General features: G+C 36.3%; 2 protein-coding genes and 1 long non-coding RNA gene across 5 annotated transcripts in view; 2 read left to right on the top strand and 1 right to left on the bottom strand.

The window, feature by feature from the left end:
- ATR (ATR serine/threonine kinase) overlaps positions 1-16,996 on the top strand; it is a 118,352-nt gene extending 101,356 nt beyond the window's left edge. The window contains exons 39-47 of one of the 2 annotated variants that reach the window (XM_043875089.1): positions 382-516; positions 2,002-2,202; positions 5,903-6,046; positions 8,478-8,628; positions 9,219-9,375; positions 9,502-9,655; positions 10,927-11,078; positions 15,109-15,214; positions 16,457-16,996. In XM_043875089.1, the coding sequence (XP_043731024.1) occupies positions 382-516; positions 2,002-2,202; positions 5,903-6,046; positions 8,478-8,628; positions 9,219-9,375; positions 9,502-9,655; positions 10,927-11,078; positions 15,109-15,214; positions 16,457-16,630 (1,374 nt within the window). In that variant the 3' untranslated portion in view covers positions 16,631-16,996. The remainder of the gene's footprint in view (positions 1-381; positions 517-2,001; positions 2,203-5,902; positions 6,047-8,477; positions 8,629-9,218; positions 9,376-9,501; positions 9,656-10,926; positions 11,079-15,108; positions 15,215-16,456) is intronic. The other variant, XM_043875090.1, reaches the window with a different exon arrangement.
- On the bottom strand, positions 2,199-17,872 carry LOC122675907. Its single transcript, XR_006335367.1, has 3 exons — positions 17,743-17,872; positions 7,314-7,401; positions 2,199-2,486 (listed from the first exon to the last, which is right to left on the bottom strand). It is a non-coding gene; the product is annotated as an uncharacterized LOC122675907 (long non-coding RNA).
- Positions 17,873-18,030: 158 nt separating this feature from the next.
- Positions 18,031-21,811, top strand: part of XRN1 (5'-3' exoribonuclease 1) — a 109,941-nt gene continuing 106,160 nt past the window's right edge. For both annotated transcript variants that reach the window (XM_043875093.1, XM_043875091.1), the window contains exon 1: positions 18,031-18,163. In XM_043875093.1, the coding sequence (XP_043731028.1) occupies positions 18,089-18,163 (75 nt within the window). In that variant the 5' untranslated portion in view covers positions 18,031-18,088. The remainder of the gene's footprint in view (positions 18,164-21,811) is intronic.

The raw sequence follows: 21,811 nt of genomic DNA, 5'->3' as shown, positions 1-21,811 counted from the left end.
TATTCCTTTGAAGACACAATTTTTTTAATTTTGTGAAATTCTATAATGGTTACCCATCTATGTTCAACTCTTATGGATTATTAAGGTTGTTCACTTTCTTTGCTGTTACAAAACATCTGGACACACCTGTATTTATTCTCATTTCTGATTACTTCTTCAGGGTAGATCCTAAGAGGAGGATTCATCAGGTCACAGGAGCAGCATTTCTGTGGCTGTTGATAGTATTGCCAAATTGACTTCTAGGAAATTTGTATCACTGTAAACTTTCATCATGTTTATTGTTTAAGCTGATTTTTGTCAACCAAAGTTTTGTTATCTTAAAAAAAAAGATTTTGTTATCTCTTAAAAATCTTTTAACAATTGAACTTTTTTTTATGACAGTCTTCTTATCCCATGCGTGTAAACAGATGCAAGGAAATCCTAAATAAAGCTATTCAAATGAAAAAATCCTTAGAAAAGTTTGTTGGAGATGCAACTCGCCTAACAGATAAACTTCTAGAACTGTGCAACAAATCGGTACTATCATAAATTTTACTACTTATAAATCAAGTTGGGTGACTTTATACAAAACTTCCATATGATTTTAGTGGGTTTTATTTTGATTAGTTAAATTCAAATTCTCACATCTTAGTATACACATACATCAAAAGTTATCAAACCATGTACTTTAAATATGTGCAGTTTACCTTAATGAAACTGTTTTTTTAATTTCTAACTTATACCCTCTCTCAAATATTCTCTAAATTTCTAAAAGTTCTTAATATAAATTCTTCTGAGAGTGAATTATCTGTATTTATTAGAAATTTTTTAAAGTGGCAGATATGAAATATAAGTATATAAAATATCCAGATTCTCTGTTTTCTGTCATATCTTCAAACTTTCAAAATTCATATATAGTAACGTACACATGCAAGAGGAAAGTTTTGAGTTTCATTCTTGTTAGTACACATTTCATAATCTTCCAGGGGATAGGCACTGTGCTAAGGGAAACAAAGATGAATAAGACATGTTCTCCTGCCCTGAGATACTCATGGTCACATGGGAAACCACACAGATGGTTGTCATCTAGTGTAATAGCTACCTTTTTAGTAGGTGTATGACTGGAATATGGATGTACTTATAGGAATGAACTGCTGTTCTTCCTAAGGAATTGGAGGGGAAAATACCTAAAGAATGTGTAGGAAAGGTAAAAGTGAGGATAAAGGTATTTATAAGGAGGGACAGACTATAAGATAAATAGCTAGACCTCACTTTACAAATCACTCTATCATCTATTTACAGGTGAGAAAATATAAAATACCCTATTTCTCACCTTCCCTTCAATAAACATCTTGAAAGAGTAATCTGTTTTGGCTATCTGCATTAATCCTATGTGACCTCTGATGCACTTGACATTGTGAAAGATAATGTTATGATAATGGCCAGCATTTATAAAACACTGGCACTTTTTTAAGTGTTTTACATGTACAAACTTCTAGTTCTTTATGTAAAATCTTTATGGCCAGATACATTAGAAACTCAGGATTTTTCAGATTTTTAAAGGTATTATAATACATATACTTTTTAAGTATCATCACTAGGGGTAATCTGACAGGGTATCCCATAATCAGATACATAACTATTTCTGCAGTGAAACATGTTAATATTTGCACTAAGTGAGAAATTCAGGTATCTTTTTGCTACCAAATGAAATTTGGTACAAAAAAAAGTTTGATGTAAGGATCCCTTCGGAATTTGTAATGTGTGCTAACAAATTGTAGGCCACTATTATCTTGTCATTTAATATCCTATAATGTAGGTACTGTTATTATTGATGAGGTCAAGGAGTACAAAGAGGTTTAAATGAAATGATGTCTTTTTTTTTTAAATTAGAAAACTACAGACTGCTGAGCCATTGAAGTTAAGATATTATAGAAGTGAAATTTTTCTCTGGGTAAAATTAAGCATTCTGTAATTGAAGGTAAACAGAGAAATTAAAATGTACTACTTTTCCCCCCCCAGGTGGATGGAAGTAGTTCCACACTGAGCATGAGCACTCATTTTAGAATGCTTAAAAAGCTGGTACAAGAAGCAACGTTTAGTGAAATCCTCATTCCTTTACAGTCAGTCATGATACCTACTCTTCCATCAATCCCGGGTGCCCATGCTAACCATGAGCCATTTCCTGGGCATTGGGCCTATATTGCAGGCTTTGATGATACGGTAAACTGCATTTTTATGTTGCTGTGTTTTTAAGATTGTTAAAAAATTGCAAATTAAGTTTAAAAGTGTTTTTCTCAGAGACTAAGTGAATTTTTTGTGTTTGTAAAGAAAAAAATGATTAGAAATACAGAAAATTAATACTCTATTATACTAGTGGAGCAAAATTAAGTAATAAAAATCCCACGTTCAATCTAGTATTTTGATTTTTCAGATGTTCATTTTCTCTTAGTATGACTAAAATCTTTATTTTTCCATAATTTTCTTTGTCCAAATTCTTCTTTGTCCTAAAAATGGAGAGAGAAAGAGAACAAAACACAATTTTGTTTGTAATTTATGTTTTGGAAAGAAGTGAAATTCAGCTAGGAGGAGCTTGATTTATTGTTGCTATTGCTATCTTAGAGAAATAGTACCAAAGTACTTCAAAATAAATACTTTTGAAAACTCTAGATTTATTCTAGTACTTCTGTTTTAACTGTTAGCTTCAGATCCAGCTATTAAGCCACATAATGAAATCATTCTTGTTACTTATAATCATGCTTTGTTCTTAAGAATATTATTCAGCTTATTAACTTACATCTTTAATTGGACCTGATTTTGAAGGAGTTCTTTTGTCAAAAATCAAATTACTTTCTATTGATCAACATTTCTTACCATTCAGTATCAGTATCAGTTCAGTCGCTCAGTCATGTCAGACTTTTTGCGACCCCATGGACTGCAGCATGTCAAGCCTCCTTGTCCATCGCCAATTCCTGGAGTTTACTCAAACTCATGTCCCTTGAGTTGATGATGCCATCCAACCATCTCATCCTCTGTCGTCCCCTTTTCCTCCAGCCTTCAATCTTTCCCAGCATCAGGGTCTTTTCAGATGAGTCAGTTCTTCGTATCAGGTGGCCAAAGTCTTCGAGTTTCAGCTTCAGCATCAGTCCTTCCAATGAATGTTCAAGACTGATTTCCTTTAGGATTGACTGGTTGGATCTTCTTGCTGTCCTAGGTACTCTCAAGAGTCTTTTTCAACACCACAGTTCAAAAGCATCAATTCTTTGGCACTCAGCTTTCTTTATAGTCCAACTCTCACATCATACATGACTACTGGAAAAACCATAGCTTTGACTAGAAGGACCTTTGTTGGTAAAGTAATGTCTCTGTTTTTAATATGCTATCTGTCTTGGTCATAGCTTTTCTTCCAAGGAACAAGCCTCTTTTAATTTCATGGCTGCAGTCACCATCTGCAGTGATTTTGGAGCCCCAAAATATAAAGTCTGTCACTGTTTCCACTGTTTCCCCACATATTTACTAGGGAGTGATGGGACTGGATGCCATTATCTTAGTTTTCTGAATGTTGAGCTTTAAGCCAACTTTTTCACTCTCCTCTTTCACTTTCATCAAGAGGCTCCTTAGTTCTTTGCTTTCTGCCATAAAGGTGGTTGTCATCTGCATATCTGAGGTTATTTATATTTCTCCCAGAAATCTTAATTCCAGCTTGTGCTTCATCCAGCCCAGCATTTCTCATGATGTACTCTGCATATGAGTTAAATAAGCAGGGTGACAGTATACAGCCTTGATGTACTCCTTTCCCGATTTGGAACCAGTCTGTTGTTCTAGTCCAGTTCTAACTGTTGCTTCTTGGCCTGCGTACAGATTTCTCAGGAGGCAGGTCAGGTGGTCTGCTATTCCCATCTCTTGAAGAATTTTCCACAGTTGGTTGTGATTCACACATCAAAAGCTTTGGCATAGTCAGTGAAGCAGAAATAGGTGTTTTTCTGGAACTCTCTTGCTTTTTTGATGATCCAACGGATGTTGGCAATTTGATCTCTGGTTCCTCTGCCTTTTCTAAATCCAGCTTGAACACCTGGAAGTTCATGGTTCACGTACTGTTGAAGCCTGGCTTGGAGAATTTTGAGCATTACTTTGCTAGTGAGATGAGTACAATTGTGCAGTAGTTTGAGCATTCTCTGGCATTGCCTTTCTTTGGGATTGGAATGAAAACTGACCTGTTCCAGTCCTGTGGCCACTGCTGCATTTTCCAAACTTGCTGGCATATTGAATGAGGCACTTTCACAGTATCATCTTTTAGGATTTGAAATAGCTCAACTGGAATTCTGTCACCTCCACTAGCTTTGTTCGTCGGAGTAAGCAATTGCACCCCACTCCAGTACTCTTGCCAACGGAGGAGCCTGGTAGGCTGTGGTCCACTGGGTCGCTAAGAATTGGACACGACTGAGCGACTTCACTTTCACTTTTCACTTTCATGCATTGGAGAAGGAAATGGCAACCCACTCCAGTGTTCTTGCCTGGAGAATCCCAGGGACGGGGGAGCCGGATGGGCTGCCGTCTATGGCGTCGCACAGAGTCAGACACGACTGAGGCGACTTAGCAGCAGTAGCAGTAGCTTTGTTCGTAGTGATGCTTCCTAAGGCCTGCTTGACTGCACCTTCCAGGATGTCTGGATCTAGGTCAGTGATCACATCATCGTGATCATCTGGGTCGTGAAGATCTTTTTTGTATAGTTCTTCTGTGTATTCTTGCCACCTCTTTTTAATATCTTCTGCTTCTCTTAGGTCCATACCATTTCTGTCTTTATTGTGCCCATCTCTGCATGAAAAGTTCCCTTGGTATCTAATTTTCTTGAAGAGATAGCTAGTCTTTCCCATTCTATTGTTTTCCTCTATTTCTTTGCATTGATCACTGAGGAAGACTTTCTTATCTCTCCTTGCTATTCTTTGGAACTCTGCATTCAAATGGGCATATCTCTCCTTTGCCTTTTGCATCTCTTTTCATAGCAGTTTGTAAGACCTCCTCAGACAGCCATTTTGCCTTTTTGCATTTCTTTTTCTTGGGGATGGTCTTGATCCCTGCCTCTTGTACTATGTCTTGAACCTCCATCCATAGTTCTTCAGACATTCTATCAGATCTAATTCCTTGAATCTATTTGTCACTTCCACTGTATAGTTGTAAGGAATCTGATTTAGGTCATACCTGAATGGTCTAGTGATTTTCCCTACTTTCTTCAATTTAAGTCTGAATTTGGCAATAAAGAGCTCATGATCTGAGCCACAGTCAGCTCCCGGTCTTGTTCTTGCTGACTTTATAGAGCTTCTCCATCTTTGGTTGCAAAGAATATAATCAATCTGATTTCTTGCCATTTCTTTCTGATTTCTTACCATTAAAGGCATTTAAAAACTGTCTTAGGTTCTACAGAAAAGTTCTAAGGAAAATGTTTCAAAAATCATTTAAACATTCTGGCTGCTTTAAGAGGCTGCCTAAATTTGGATAATATGAGCTTACATTGCTGACAAAGTAATCCTTTTACTTCAGTAGCATGTCTAATGGGTGAAAATATGTCTCTACTTATGGGCAACCATTCTCTTCATAGATCATAGATAAAGATAAATTAATAAAATAGTAAACTTTCTATATAATACAGGTTATTATATTTTCCTTTAATTATGTGAGGTTACACAATATAATACACATAGAAATTTAAACAAAAAGTTTTGGGGAGAAAGGTTCAAGAGAGAGGGGCATACATATACCTATGGCTGATTCATGTTGATGTATGGCAGAAACCAACTCAATATCATAAAGCAATTACCCTTCAATTAAAAAGAAATAATTTTTCTTAAAAAAGCAAAAAAAAAAAAAAAAAGAAATTTAAGCAAAAAATTTGACCTTAATTTATATATAACTCATCATCTTTTAGGTAGAAATTCTTGCTTCTCTTCAGAAACCAAAGAAGATCTCTTTAAAAGGATCTGATGGAAAGTTCTACATTATGATGTGTAAGCCAAAAGATGACTTGAGAAAGGATTGTAGACTAATGGAATTCAATTCCTTGATTAATAAGGTTTGGATACAGTTTGCTTTTATTTTAGAATTGCCATAATTACTATCAATGAGATATGGGCAAGTAGATTCTGCTTGAAGAAGAAATGAACTATGCTGCCTTTTTCATGTTCACTTAATTTATCAGGATAAAGTATACTTAACATAAAATTTATTACCATCTTAATCATTTTTAAGTGTTCAGTTCAATTTAGTGGTATTAAGTACATTCACATTATTGTGTAGTCATCCTTCTCCTGAACTTTTTTCATCTTCTCAAACTGAAACTCTGTATCTATTGAATAGTAAACTCCCTATTCCTGTCCTAGCCCAGGCTTTGCTAACCACCATTCTACTTTATGTCTCTGAATTTAACTACTCTAGATAGCTCATGTAAGTGGAGTCAAATAGTATTTGTCCTTTTTGCTCAGTCACTTAGTCGTGTCCAACTCTTTGCAACCTTGTGGACTGTAGCCCACCAGGCACCTCTGTCCATAGGGATTCTCCAGGCAAGAATACTAGAGTGGGTTGTCATGCCCTCCTCCTCCCAACCCAGGATCGAACCCAGGTCTCCTACATTGCAGGTGGATTCTTTATCATCTGAGCCACCAGGGAAGCCCACATTGCTGGCTTTTTCACTTAGCATTATGTCGTCAAGTTCATCCATGTTATATACAGCATGTCAGAATTTCTTTCCTTTATAAAGTTGGATAATATACAATTGAATGTGTATACCACATTTTATTTATCCATTCACCCATCAGTGGACACATGGGTTGCTTCTACCTTTTGACTGTTGTGAATAATGCTCCCATGAACATAGATAGATATAGATATCTATTCAAGTCCCTGCTGTCTTTTGGAAATGTGTCCTGAAGTGGAATTGCTGGTTTCACTTAATTTTTTAAAAGTAAGATACTTTTGTTATATTGAGAAAAAAAAGTAAAAGACATATTAACAAAGGATAATATTTTCTATGTAATGTTTAAATTATCTGTAATGTACTTTTTCTATCAGATTTATTTGTGTTTTATGTTTCAGTGCTAGAAAAAAAATGTTAGTTCTATTTTTACCAGTACTCTTTTTAAAGGTGATCATTATTATTTTCTTTTTCCAGTGCTATTGGTAAGTGCTTGATTTCTGTCTCAGAGATGGTATGAAAAAGCTCATTAAAAGGTTATTATAAATGTATGGTCTTTAGGTGTTTTGAATTATTCTCTAGCCAGGTTTTTATAAGTACATCTATTTTTATATTGGTAAAAAATTAAACCATACTGTGAAAACCTTACCTTTTTTTAATATGCTCTTCATTCTTCCTCTCTATCCCCTTTCTACATTTTACTGGTATCTCTTTTATTAGCAGGAAAAGTCATGGACCTTTAACATAGAAAACATATAGCAGCAGATGAGTTTTGTTTTGTTCTGTTTTTTTAAGGAGAACTATGATTTGTGCTCAGTTTAACCAAAGGTAGTTTAAAAACTAATTCCATATTAAAAACCCATTTCAAAGGTATTATGAAGGGAAGGAATAGTCTTTATTTAAAATGTTGTTTGGTAACTTAATTTACTGATATTAAACCATCAGTGTGTTTGTTCTAAAGCTCCTTGAGTGTTTTTCTAGTTGGGAGTATCAAGTGGCCTGGATTTCATTTATAAATTTACCTTAATCAGCTTTGTTACCAATTGTTTCATTACCATTCCGCCACATTAACATGGTCAAATAGCCTGATGGTAAAAAACTAGTCTCATTATGTTGGTCTAGGAGGCCATATTACTGATCTTGCTATGTGACTCTCATGCCATACTATTTTGCTGACGTTTGTGTAGCCTATTTATTCCTAACACTTAAAATGTATTTTTGATCAGTTGCTTGTGTTTTTGAATTTGACAGGTTACAATCATAGATCTGTGCGTAGTTTGTTCATTTCATACAGTTCCAGAATTAAATAACAGTTTATCCTTACCTAGTATATTTTAGGATTAAGTAGATGAGATGTGAAAAGCTTTCCTCTGCTAGATGATTTTTCAAATGAAGCTATATGGGGATATCGTAAAACTCATATTTTTTTGATCATGCATCTTTTGGATAAAATTAAACAGATTCTCTGTGACTGAGGACTTAATGTTTCAGGAATATCTTGGAAGCAATTTTTAAAGATTATTTTGTCATTATTTGTCATAATTATAATAATTTTGAAGACTGTATTGTTGTCACATTAATAGTGAATAATTTAAAGAAGTACTTACCCAAGGCATTTTTAATGATTTGGAAATAAATTATGGATACTGTCCCAATAGTTTCTTGCTCTACCATTCTGAAGAATTATTCATCTATACTACATAGTAAGCTTTTATTGACATTCTTTTGCTATGAAAAGAAAAATCTTTAGATAGATTTGACCTAACATTTAGAAATTTTTAACTTTTAAGTGTATGTGTTTTTTTTTTAATAGTGCTTAAGAAAAGATGCAGAATCTCGTAGAAGAGAACTTCATATTCGAACATATGCAGTTATTCCACTGAACGATGAATGTGGGATTATTGAATGGGTCAACAACACTGCTGGTTTGAGACCTATTCTGACCAAACTATATAAAGAAAAGGGTACTAAAATTAATTCTTATGGTATAAACATACAATATAGGTATAATGATTATTAACATATATCATTGTACATTTTTGGGGTATAAGCCATAGTTAAATTTCTAGGTACTATATACAGAAGTACTTAAGACATTTCTTCCTTCCTTCCTTCCTTGTGTTTTAAGTCTTTATTACAAAAGGATTTGAGATAGCTTACAAATATGTATATGAAAATGTTTTTTTAGGAGTTATTGGTTAGCAATTCTTAAACTACTTTATGTGTAAACTGGACTTGAGTAAGTAAATAAATACACTATGGTTAATGAGAGCTAGTTTTACATTATTAGAGAAAGAAAAGGAAAGATAAAGCTAGAATGAAACCAGAGTGTTAGACTAGGATTAGACTCTCCCACAGGCCAAACCTCGACTAATTTAAGCACCAAAATAAACAGTGACATATTAGATTATAACCCATGGAATAAAATAATTTGAATAAAATTGAATACAATTTGATTAAAAGTAGATATTTTCCTGTCCTATTTTCACCAAAAGAAAATTGCCCCTTTTTCCATTTGGCTTGTGTGATTAATGGAAATCACTTTACCTTGCAGGAGTTTATATGACAGGGAAGGAACTTCGGCAGTGTATGCTACCAAAATCAGCAGCTTTGTCTGAAAAACTCAAAGTATTCCAAGAATTTCTCCTGCCCAGGCATCCTCCTGTTTTTCATGAGTGGTTTCTGAGAACATTCCCTGATCCTACTTCATGGTTAGTTACCAAGAATATAATATACTGTTATGGCTAGCTTTAAAATATATATATATATATATATATATATATATATGTTGCCTCATATGATACAAGGATATTTGATAGGCATTATATTTCCTTTAGGTACAGTAGCAGATCAGCATACTGTCGTTCCACTGCAGTTATGTCAATGGTCGGTTATATCCTGGGCCTTGGAGACCGTCATGGTGAAAACATTCTCTTTGATTCTTTGACTGGTGAATGTGTACATGTGGATTTCAACTGTCTCTTCAATAAGGTATGTGATATGACTTACCATAGTTAATTGTATGTTTTCTCCTAATATCCTTTCCTCAACAGCTGTTCTTCTTAGACAGTTTGTAGCAGTTACAGTCTCAGTTAAGTGACATTGTGAGTTGGTTTTAGTCAGTGGATCCCATATCCCTCAGTAAAGCAACTTAGGTTGGAGAGAACTCAAAAGAGTGATACAGTAAAACTAAAGCACTGAACTTATAAATCCAAAAGTATAGATCTAAGTTCTGACTCATAGTTCTCTTAAATGAATAGTTCGTTTTACTAAGACTCAGTTTTAAAGAGAGAGTAATTTATGTGATTGTTTCCAAACCTGGCAGCACATCAGAATCATCTAAGAAATTTTTTGTAATGCAGATACCTAGGAGACATCCCAGGAAATTCAGATTCTGTAAGTCCAGACTGGGGTTTGGTAATAAATAAAGGTTGTTGGACTCTCCTTAAGGCCACCCTCCAGTTTTCCAATGTCATGATCCTGAAAGGCAAACTGGTAATTAAACCCACTCTTTTCTTCATCCTGATTCTCTATGGGTTGCCATCTGCTGTTTGGAAACCATGAAAAACCACAGACTCAACAGAAAACAAATCAGAGATAAACCACTGGTATAGGGGATTCATACAAGAGAGGAACTTAGGGAAACTGACCAGAGGGATGAAAACACTCTAGGAAAGGCAGGTTAGAGAATGGCAGAAAATAAATGAACTGGACTTCATCATAATACATGTTATATACATTTCCTGTCTCAGGGATGTGTGTGTGTGAGTTGCTCAGTCATGCCTGACTCTTTGCAACTCCATAGACTGTAGCCCACCAGGCTCCTCTGCCCATGGAATTCTCCAGGCAAGAATACTGGAATGGGTTGCCATTCCCTTCTCCAGGGGATCTTCCCAACCCAGGGATTGAACCTGGGTCTCCTGTGTTGCACTCTTTACTGTCTGAGCCACCAGGGAAGCCCCGTTAATATAAGGCTAAATAATGAATCATAAATATTTCTCTATAATGCTATTCACTTTAGTAATTCAGTGAAAGATGAATCTACCCATCCTCTAAATCTTATCCAAGGAGTTGTGTTTCAATTCCTCAAAAGCAGAGGTAGTCATATGACTCATGATATAGGCCACTAATGTAAGTTGCAAATATAAATATTTTGAGAGTATGTTTGCTCTTTGCTAAGAGTCTAAATATGAAGCTCAAAAATTTTTGCGTATCTTAAAATTACAGCATTTTTACTTTTTAATGAAATGCCTTATTTTAAGGGAGAAACCTTTGAGGTCCCAGAAATTGTTCCATTTCGCCTGACTCATAATATGGTTAATGGAATGGGTCCGATGGGAACAGAAGGTCTTTTTCGAAGAGCTTGTGAAGTTACAATGAGACTAATGCGAGATCAGAGAGAACCTTTAATGAGGTAATCCTTTATATTCTGTAAACAATTTAATAGTAACTTTGGATGTGACTGTTGGTTCTTAAGTATGTTTTCTTTATACAGAAGCTACTTTGTACTGGTTGAAGTTTTTCTTTAATAATACCTTTCATTAAGATAAGATTTTACATAACAAAAAATTCAGTCTTAATACATATACGACAGTGGTCTTAGTATATTCACAAGATTGTGTGACTATCACTATCTAATTATAAAATATTTTCATCACTTCCGAAAGAAATTAGCAGTCACTCCACAATTCTACTCCCCCACCATCTCCTGGTAACCACTGATCTCTTTCTGTCTCTATTTCTTGTTGTTGTTCAGTTGCTAAATCGTGTGCTACTCTTTGCAACTGCATGGCACGCCAGACTACACTAACTCCTGGAGTTTGCCCAAATTCACTTCCGCTGAATCCGTGATGCTCTCTACGCATCTCATCCTCTGCCACCCCCTTCTGTCCTGCTCTCAGTCTTTCCCAGCATCAGGGTCTTTTCCAGTGAGTCGGCTCCTTACATCAGGCCAAAGTATTGGAGCTTCCGCTTCAGCATCAGTCCTCCCAATGAATATTCAGGGTTGACTTCCTTCAGGATGGACTGATTTGATCTCCTTGCAGTCCAAGAGACTCTTGAGAGTCTTCTCCAGCATCACAGTTCGAAAGCATCAGTTCTTCAGTGCTCAGACTTCTTTATGGTCCAACTCTCACATTCATACATAACTATTGAAAAAAGCAAAGCTTTGACTATAAGGACCTTTGTGGGCAGAGTGATGTCTCTGCTTTTTTAATACATTGTCGAGGTTTGTCATAGCTTTCCTTCCAAGAAGTGTCTTTTCATGGCTGCAGTCACTGTCTGAAGTGATTTGGGAACCCAAAAAATCTGTCACTGCTTCTGTCTCTATAGATTTGCCTATTCTGAATATTTCACATATAAATGGAATTACACAAAATGTGACCTTTCATGTGTGTCATCTTTCACTAGCATAATGTTAAGGTTTTATCTGTGCTGTAGCATGTATCAATACTTCATTCTTTTTTATTGCCAAATAATATTCTATTATATGGATATACCACCTTTTGTTTATCAGTTCATCAGTTAAAATTTGGATTGTTTTAGCCATTGTATATACTGTGGCTGTGAACATTGAGTACAAGTTTCATGTTGATACATGTTTTCTTTTGGTTATATCTAGGAGTAGAATCCTCATCATGAGTTAACTCTAAAAAAAAAAAAAAGAGTTAACTCTAAGCTTAACATTTTGAGGAGCTTTCAAGCTGTTTTGAAAAGCAGATGTAATACATTATAGTCCTACTAGCAGTGTCTGAGGGTTCCAATTTCTCCACATCCTTACCAGAACTTGTTATTGTCTATTTTATTTGGGGTTTCCCACATGGCTCAATGGTAAAGAATCCGCCTGCCAATGCAGGAGACTCAGGTTTGATCCCTGGGTTGGGAAGATCCCCTGGAGAAGGAAATGGCAACCTACTACAGTATTCTTGACTGGAAAATCCCATGGACAGAGGAGCCTGGCAGGTTACAGTTCATGGGATCACAAAAGAGTCGGACATGATTTAGCGACTAATCAATAACAATGTTTGTGGGTGTGAAATTGTATGTCATTGTTTCAGATTACATTTCCCTAATGATCAATTATGTTGATCATCTTTTCATGTATTTATTGGTCACCTGCGTATATTCTTTGGACAAATGTCTATTTAAATCCTTTGCCCATTTTAAAAACTGGATTATTAGTCTTTGAGTTGTGAGAGTTCTTTGAATACTCTGGATACAGACCTTCATGAATATATGATTTGCAAGTATTTTCTCTGATATATGAATTGCTGATTCATTTTTGATGATGCCCTTTGAAGCAAAACAGTTTTTACCTTTGATGACTAATTTATCTACATTTGTTGTTGTTATTTGTACTTTTTGGTGTCATATCTAAGAAACTACTGTATAATTCAAAGTCATGAAGAGTCACATGTATGTCTTAAGTGTTTTACAGTTTTAGCTCTTATTTAATTTTTTTTTAAACCCAAATATACAAAATACACCCAAACTGTGGTTTATTGTGAACAGATGAAATCTCTTCTTACAAGGACAATTTCAGGTTGCAATTAAAATGCAACTATTTGCTGGATACAAAAAAAAAAAACTAACCATAATACAAAACAGCTTTTTTGGGGATTGTTTACAATACTTTGTGCTGTTTACTTATAAAAGTAAACACGTTTGCATACCTCATGCACCAATATTTGCAGAGTATGTATGTGTGTGTGTGTGTGTGTGTGTGTTAGTTGCTTAGTCATGTCTGACTCTGTGCAACCCCACAGACTGTAGCCCACCAGGCCCCTCCATCCCTGGGATTCTCCAGGCAAGAGTACTAGAGTGGGTTGCCATTTCCTTCTCCAAAAGGAACTATAGAAAGAAAGAAAGTGAAGTTGCTCAGTCATGTCTGACTCTGCAACCCCATGGACTGTAGCCTACCAGGCTCCTCCATCCATGGACTTTTCCAGGCAAGAGTAGTGGAGTGGGTTGCCATTTCCTTCTCCACGTAGCTCTTATTTAAATCTTTGATCATTTTTAGTTATTTTGTGCATCTAGAGTGAAGTAGGGCTCTATTCATTTAAATATATATATCCAGTTGTTTCAGCACCATTTTTGAAAACATTATTTTTCTCTTATTTAATTGTCTTGACACTTCTGTTGAAAACAAATTGACCATACATGTAAAGGCTTATTTCTAGATTCTCAGTTTTATTCCATTGATCTGTATGTCTGACCTTATGCCAACAGCACACTGTCCTGATTACTGTAGATTTGTAGTAAGGACTTCCTTGGTGGCTCAGATGGTAAAAGCGTCTGCCTACAATGAGGGAGACCCAGGTTCGATTCCTGGGTCGGGAAGATCCCCGGGAGAAGGAAATGGCAACCCACTCCAGTACTCTTGCCTGGGAAATCCCACTGATGGAGGAGCCTGGTAGGCTACAGTCCGTGGGGCCGCAAAGAGTCCGACACGACTGAGCAACTTCGCTTTCACTTTGAAATCAGGAAGTGTGAATCCTCCAACTTTTTTTTTTCAAGATTATTTAACTGTTACAAGTATCTTGCATTTCCATATACACTGTTAAGATCATATTGTCATTTTCAGCAATGGCCAGCCTAAATTTTGATAGGAATGACATTGAATCTGTAAATCAATTTAGGGAGCAGTGCCATCTTAACAATATTGTCTTCTGATCCATGAAGTTGATAAGTCTTTCTATTTATTTGTCTTCAATTTCTTTCAACAATGTTTTATAATTTTTAGTTTGTAAATCTTGTAGTTAACTTTTTAAAAATGTGTTCCTAAGTATTTTATTCCTTTTAATGCTATTCTGAAAGGAATTTTTTTCTTAATTTCATGTTTGTTCACTGCTAGTGTATAGAAACATAACTACATTTATATGTTGATCTTGCATCCTGCAATCTTACATGACCCATTTATTTGTTGTAATAGTTATTTTTATAGATGCCTTAAGGTTTTTCTCTCTACAACAGCAGGTCATCTGTAGATAGAATTTTACTTCTTTCCAATCTAATCTCAGTGCCTTTTCTTTTTCTTACCAAATTGTCCTAGCTAGATCAACATCAAATAGCAGTGGGGAGACATCTACATCCTTGTCTTATTCCTAACCTTAGGGGTAAAGAAACCAGTCTTTCACCGTTACATATGATGTTAGTTGTGGGAAGTAGTTTTTCAGAAAAACATTTAAAGCTTACTTACCCACTTTGTTTTATTTAAGAGCTGTCTACCAGGCATTATGGTAGAATACATTGGTTATGTGTAGGCAAAGGCAAATTCTCTGAAAGAGGAAGTACAGCATTTTCTGGAATAGTAGTAATGTGTTTAGTAAAGTATTATGATTAGCTTTCTCATCCTTCAGTTACCCTTCACCTAAGTGTTGACTTTAATGAGAATTCTTTTTTATAAAAATAACACTGTATTATCATAATATTTGTTTCCATTTTAGTGTCTTAAAGACTTTTCTACATGATCCTCTTGTGGAATGGAGTAAACCAGTGAAAGGGCATTCCAAAGCAGCACTGAATGAAACAGGGGAAGTTGTCAATGAAAAGGTTAGTAGAAGGTGTAGCTTGATATGAATTGATATTGTATTTCTCTGCAAATGGAAACTGATTCTAAATACTTTCAGTGACTGACTACTGAATACACTGAAATTTAGTTCTCCACGTAGTATGACAATGCTGTAAGTTTTGTCATTACTAATGTTAACACTGTTATCCATCATGTAATAAAAGTAGTTCAAGATATGCCTGTTTAATCATAACAATTCACACTATGATAAAGAGTGGGAAAAACGTGAACACAAATTGCCTGAATTTATAGAGCAGCAGGTCTCAGCTTCAATATGTAGAAGTCACTCTACTAACAGAGTAGTCCCTTTTCCCTTGATTTCCATTGGAGGTAGGTTCCAGGACCCCCTTGGAGTGGATACCAAAATCCTGGATTGCTCAAATCCCTTATATAAAATGACATGGCGTTGTATATAACCTGTGTATATCATCCCATATACTTTAAGTCATCTCTAGATTACTTATAGTACCTAGTACAAAGTAAATACCATGTAAATAGTTGTAAATATAGTGTAAATGCTATGTAAATAGTTGCTGGTACATGGCAAATTCAAGTTTTCTGTTTTGGAACTTTCTGGAATTTTTTTCCCCTGAATTTTTTCAATCCACTGTTGGTTGAATCATTGGCTGCAGTGAGATGACTATATTGGTTGAAGACTCAAATTTTCCAGATAATTATTTTAAATAAGTTAGAACAGGTTGAGGATTGTTATTCTAATAACATCATTCTCACTTGCATTCTGATATGCTATTTTGATTGAGAGAAATGTGTAGGATTCCAGATGCTCATGTAGAACTCCCATTTGCATATACTAATGGAAAATATTAGGCATCAGAGTATTATTGCTATTCCTAGAATATTAATATTCAAATGTTTATGTCCTAAACACTTTTTAGGGTATTTTTTTTTTTTAGGGTAGTTTTTTTATATTAATTATTGTTCTAGACTTCTAATGTGGAAGAGATTATTGATATTTCACTTAGTCCTGAAAAACATCCATGCAGTTGATGTTAGGTCAACATTGCAAGTTTTAAGATCAGTAGCTCGAGTTATCCTATTTGTTTCTTCTCTCTTTTGTCTTATTTGCTCTTATAAAGGCAGTAAAGGTCAGTAAAATGGCATTAATATTTGTTAAATAACAGAAAGTCAGTAATTCCAGTTTATAAACATATATCCACATGTCATTGGGTCCTTAGTTCTTATGATCTTCCATTTCTTTTTAGGCCAAGACTCATGTTCTTGACATCGAGCAGCGACTGCAAGGTGTAATCAAGACCCGAAATAGAGTGACAGGGCTGCCATTATCTATCGAAGGACACGTGCATTACCTTATACAAGAAGCTACTGATGAAAATTTGCTATGCCAGATGTACCTTGGTTGGACCCCATATATGTAAAATGGAATTACTTTAAAGAATATGTTAATAATCTAAATTTAATGCATTTGGTGCATTAATCTGTGGTTGTATCTATTCAATTCCAAAGTACAACATATGTTTATATTCTCAGGGTAACTGGTATTTCTCCCTGATTGTTAATAATATTTAAAATAATATATGTTGTTACGAAATAAACTGTTTTCTTAATATATACTGTGTATTATAACTGGAGAAATGGAATATTGTATGTTTTTATGCTCTAAAAAGATATTTGCAAAAAACAAGCCAGCCTAATTTCATTTCACAATTTTCACTGATTATAAGTGCTAGCGTAAGGATTCATTTGAACAAAAAATTACATTGAATAAATACTCTTTATGTTAACACTGTGCTATATTTGTGCACAGAGCTAGCTAACAGTACTTGCCCTGCCCTCTGGGAATTGCCTAGTAAGAGAGATGTAAACATAAATAGCACATTATTAAGTTCACTTAGTAAAACTCCTTTTTTTTTTTGGTATGGTTTAAAATATGATAGGGAGAGAAAAGTTAGTCAATTAGCATGAATATGAAAACATTCTGTAATTTTAAAGATACTACCATACTAAAAGTCCACCAGAATGCAGAATCCTATAGTTTGGGGGAAAAGCAGTACTTCACATTTCACAGGTTTTAAAATCTAAACAATTTTAATAATAAATTTGGGGATATGTTTTATTACAGAAGATGTAAAATAATTCATGGTAATTACAAAGCAATGAGATTATATAGAAATAAATGAAAACTTTTCATAACAGGTAATTTCACTTAAGTTCACCTTAAAAAATTCTGCCTTTTGTATAGTTTAAGTATGATGGGGGGTAACCCAAGAGGTATAAATGTCAAAACTAAACGTACACTTTCCTATTCAAGGAAAGTATAATGTAAAGAGTTGTAGAGTAAGCTGGATGGAGGGGTATTAGGAAATTATTTTAAGCAAGTAATTTGAAAAAAGAAAGTTTTGAAAAGAAACTGTCGTAATCTCGAAAAACTTCCGCTCACAAAGTAAACCAAATAAATCATCGGACCTTTACAAATTCATGTTGAAAAGCACTGAGATTTGTAAGAGACGGAAAGAGCCAGGATTCTTACAGTCGTCTCATGGGGTTTCCACACCACTTCCAAATCCACTGAGAGCGCACGGCTCCATCAACGGACAGTCTCATGATTGAATTTCGCACGCATATTCAAACGCGCTTTGGGTTTCTGCCGTGTAACCCACCAGGAAGCTCTGCGTCGAGCCTTTCGGCCGGGACTAGAGCCCCGCCCCGGGGATGCGGCCTCGGAGCCGGCCGCTCTAGGCCCGGCGGCCGCTCTCTATGGTCGGGCGGGCGGTGTGTTGTCATCCGCGGAGCGACGGCCGGAGGCGGCTGCGTAGGCCCCGGCGGGGCGTTTGGTTTCGGCTTGGCCCTGCCTGGAGTTAATATTGACGGCCGAAATGGGAGTCCCCAAGTTTTACCGATGGATCTCGGAGCGATATCCCTGCCTCAGCGAAGTGGTGAAGGAGCATCAGGTGGGTGAGCACGGGGTCAGCGGCTGAGAAGGCGGAGGACCCGGGGCTCGGCGGCCCTCTCTCCACCCTGGGACCTGGGATCCCAGCCGCCTCCTGCTGCTCGTCGTCAGCTGGCTGAGCGCCGAAGGGAGGGGAGCAGGACATTTAAGGACACCCTGGTGATCTGAGTGGGAGCGAACGCGCAGGTCGCCCTCCTGTGGGCAGAGCCGCGGGGATGCGACGGTTCTGACAGCTCCTGCCGGGGCAGGGCCTGCGTGACTCCGACATCAAGTCCGGGGGAGCGACGCTCTCCGGAGTGCTTCGCCTTCCTTCCCAGGAAGTTGCAGGTTTCGTTTTTCTTTCTGGACGTTTCGAAGAGGAGTGGGTGTTCTCTTAGGGCCTCCCCCGGGTCCCCACCAGAGCCAGCAGACCAACCTACGAACACTAGTAACGGCCTCAGCCGTTGAATACCCCTGTTTACTTTCCCTTATCTCGAGCTGCATCCCGCCCCACCCCCAACGCCTAGACTTTCTGACGTGGCTGATGGTTCATATTTATGATGCCTTTCGGTACATTTTTTCTATTACCCCAAGAACCGTACCAATCCCCCGTTCCGAAAGAAATAAAAATACATTTGGACGGGACCAGGGCACTTATTTGAAGGCTTCATTGTGCGTGTATGTGCGTGCCTGTATGTGTGTGTGTGTGTGTTAGTGTTAGAGAAAGGGGGAGAGAGGGAGAGAAGTAGGGAGAACGGAAAGAGGAACAGATTGTAAGAGCACTAATACTTGTAATCGTCTTATTCGGTATATAATGACCCCAGAGCAGAGTTTATGTGCACGCCTCAAAAATGTAGTTCATGTATTGCAACTGTGGCAAAAAATATTAAGCCAACAAACTCCGGGAGATAGTGAAGGACAGGAAAGCCTGGCGTGCTGCAGTAGATGGGCAAAGACTCCGACACGACTTAGCAACTGAACGACAATAGTATATTAGATAAACTAGAATCTGGGGCTAGTGTTTGTTGCTTGAGTTTATTTAATGGTTTTGGTAGATCTCTTGTCCATTTTATATTTTACAGGGGAAAAATTTTTACAATTTGTATAGCTAATTGACTTAGTTGTGATGAGAGCATTGTTTAATATGAGGGGAAATAATCCAGTGAACACCATCATGCTGGTGTTATGATTTAATCTCTTAAATTATGATTTATTCTTTTTAAAAAATACTATAAGTGTGAAGGTAGGGTTAAACTTCCCAGAGGTATTCTTTGTTGTCGGATTCCTATCAGATTTGGTATATGAGGAAAAGCTTGCCAAAACTTGCAGAATGGTAGTTTGTCTTTAATTTATCTGAAACGTAGTTTGAGTTAGACAGGAAAACATTTCTTTCAGAGAAGAGGATGAAAATAGTGACAACTAACTTAGGTTTTTCCTGGATCCTTCACTCAACAAACATTTGAGTACCTGCCATGTATCAGTCACTTTCTCTCTAAATTAAGACATTCAGACTAATTTGATAATACGCAATCTGTTCAGTATTATTTTACCTCCCTACCCTTTGGCAAAGAATTTGGTTTGATGTAAGGATCTTGGATTTTCTCCATCTTGAGAAATTTTGTTGCTGAACAAAAACAATAGCTCTCAGGCAGTTTTATGACATGAGCACTAATAATAGGTTTAAAACTTTGTTCATCAAAGTGATGTCTTTCAAAAAGCAATCACTAGCTATTCTCTCAAGCAGTACTTAAAAGATGGTAATGCTAAGTAAGTCACAGTAGTTCAAAAGCTAGTCCTTAGGGGAAGGGATTGGATGGAGGAGTGGGTTCTAGTAAAATGATGGTAGTAATGACAGGGCATAGTTTTTGATTTCTCTGAAAACTTATTTAAAAACAGAAACAGATACTAGATTGCAAAATTTAAATTGATAAAACAGTTGCAAGAAAACCGTGTGACAGGGTATCCCCAAGAATTCCAAGATAAAATAAGTGGGGACAGACTACCAATAACCTCTAGACCTTGTTGATATTGGCATCTCTGCAAGAGGAAGAAGAAGAAAATGGGGCAACATCTGATGAACCTGAGAATGGAACTCCAGGATATTTACTAAGACTCTCCAGGCCTATTAGTAGCAGTAGCTGTAACTGAAGGGTTTTAAACGGCAAGAGCAGACTAACTCCTGTGAACCTTCAAAACTAACTTGCCAAGGCACCATTCTAAGGCACAGCCTACCCTAAAGAAAAACTGCCAGGAGTGAAATAAAATTTTATCACGAACGGGACAAGAGATAAGAGAAGAAAGTGAAGATAAAAGTGGGGAAGAATTACAGAGTCAAGAAATCTTAGAAAACAAACCAAGCAAACCACCATATTTTTAATACTATCCCGAAGTAGCAGAAGAGGAAGCTTTAAAGTTTTTCTAAATGCATCGTTCTTCCAAAAGTTCAGGAAAAATTAAATGTACATAAAAATAAACAATAGAAAAATGTCAAGGGTGTATAGTATGCAAAGTTAGGGGGGAAAGGGGAACAAAATAACATTCGTACAGGCACTAACCCTGGTGACCCTAGTGATGAAGAACCTGTCTGCCAGTGGAGACATTAGAGACCAGGTTCGATCCCTGGGTTGGGAAAATCCTATGGAGGAGGACATAACAACCCACTCCAGTATTCTTACCTGGAGAATCCCATGGACAAAGAAGCCTGGAGGGCTACAGTCCATAGGATCGCTAAGAGTCAGACACGACTGAAGTGACTTAGCACACACACACAGAGACATAATAAAAGCTTGCAATAAAGACTTGCACACAAAACAGATCAAAATGATAACCTCCTATTTCAGAGTGAGCTAAAAAGGCACTAAGAAAATGATATAAGACATGAAAAACAACATATAATCAATTACAGAAATTCAGGAATAAGATGATAGAACCTAGAGAAAATTAGATGTAAATGACAAAATCATGTCAGAAATGAAGCCTAGTAGCAAGGAAAAAGCAAATTAACCATAAGAAAAAAGATAGAAGGTGGAAATAAAAGAAAATTTTAAAAGATAAAAAAAGATTCGAGTGAAAGTAATGATAAATATAGTCAAAGAACACTAATAAGCATTCTTGAAAAAGGAAATCAAAGCAAAATAATAGAAAAATATGAAAACTATAATTAAAGAAAACTTTCCTGAAGTTAGAAAACAAATTGAAACCATGTTGAAAGAATATACCATGTACCCAAGAATATTGACACAGATGACCAACATCAAGACATGTTCTAGTATGTTCTAGTAAAATTCATGGACTTTAAAAAGAAAAAGAGAAAAAAGCTTTGTCACCTAGAAAAAAGAAACTTATGACTTTTAAAGGAAAGGAAATTAGGTTCCCATCACAATTTTTCACAGTAGTACTTTATGGAGTAACATAAGGATACTATACTCAATTTTACATATAAGCTGATCAAATATAGTTCATCAGGCACTCTATCGGATCTAGTCCCTTAAGTTTGTTTCCCATTTCCCCTGTATCATCATAAGGGATTTGATTTAGGTCATAGCTAAATGGTCTAGTGATTTTCCCTACTTTCTTCAATTTAAGTCTGAATTTGGCAATCAGGAGTTCATGATCTGAGTCACAGTCAACTCCCGGTCTTGTTTTTGCTGACTGTATAGAGCTTCTCATC

The sequence above is a fragment of the Cervus elaphus genome, chromosome 19, assembly GCF_910594005.1.
Source record: "Cervus elaphus chromosome 19, mCerEla1.1, whole genome shotgun sequence".
Taxonomy (NCBI): domain Eukaryota; kingdom Metazoa; phylum Chordata; class Mammalia; order Artiodactyla; family Cervidae; genus Cervus; species Cervus elaphus.
Note: the sequence above shows the minus strand (reverse complement) of the source record. Positions and strands in the feature narration are given on the sequence as shown.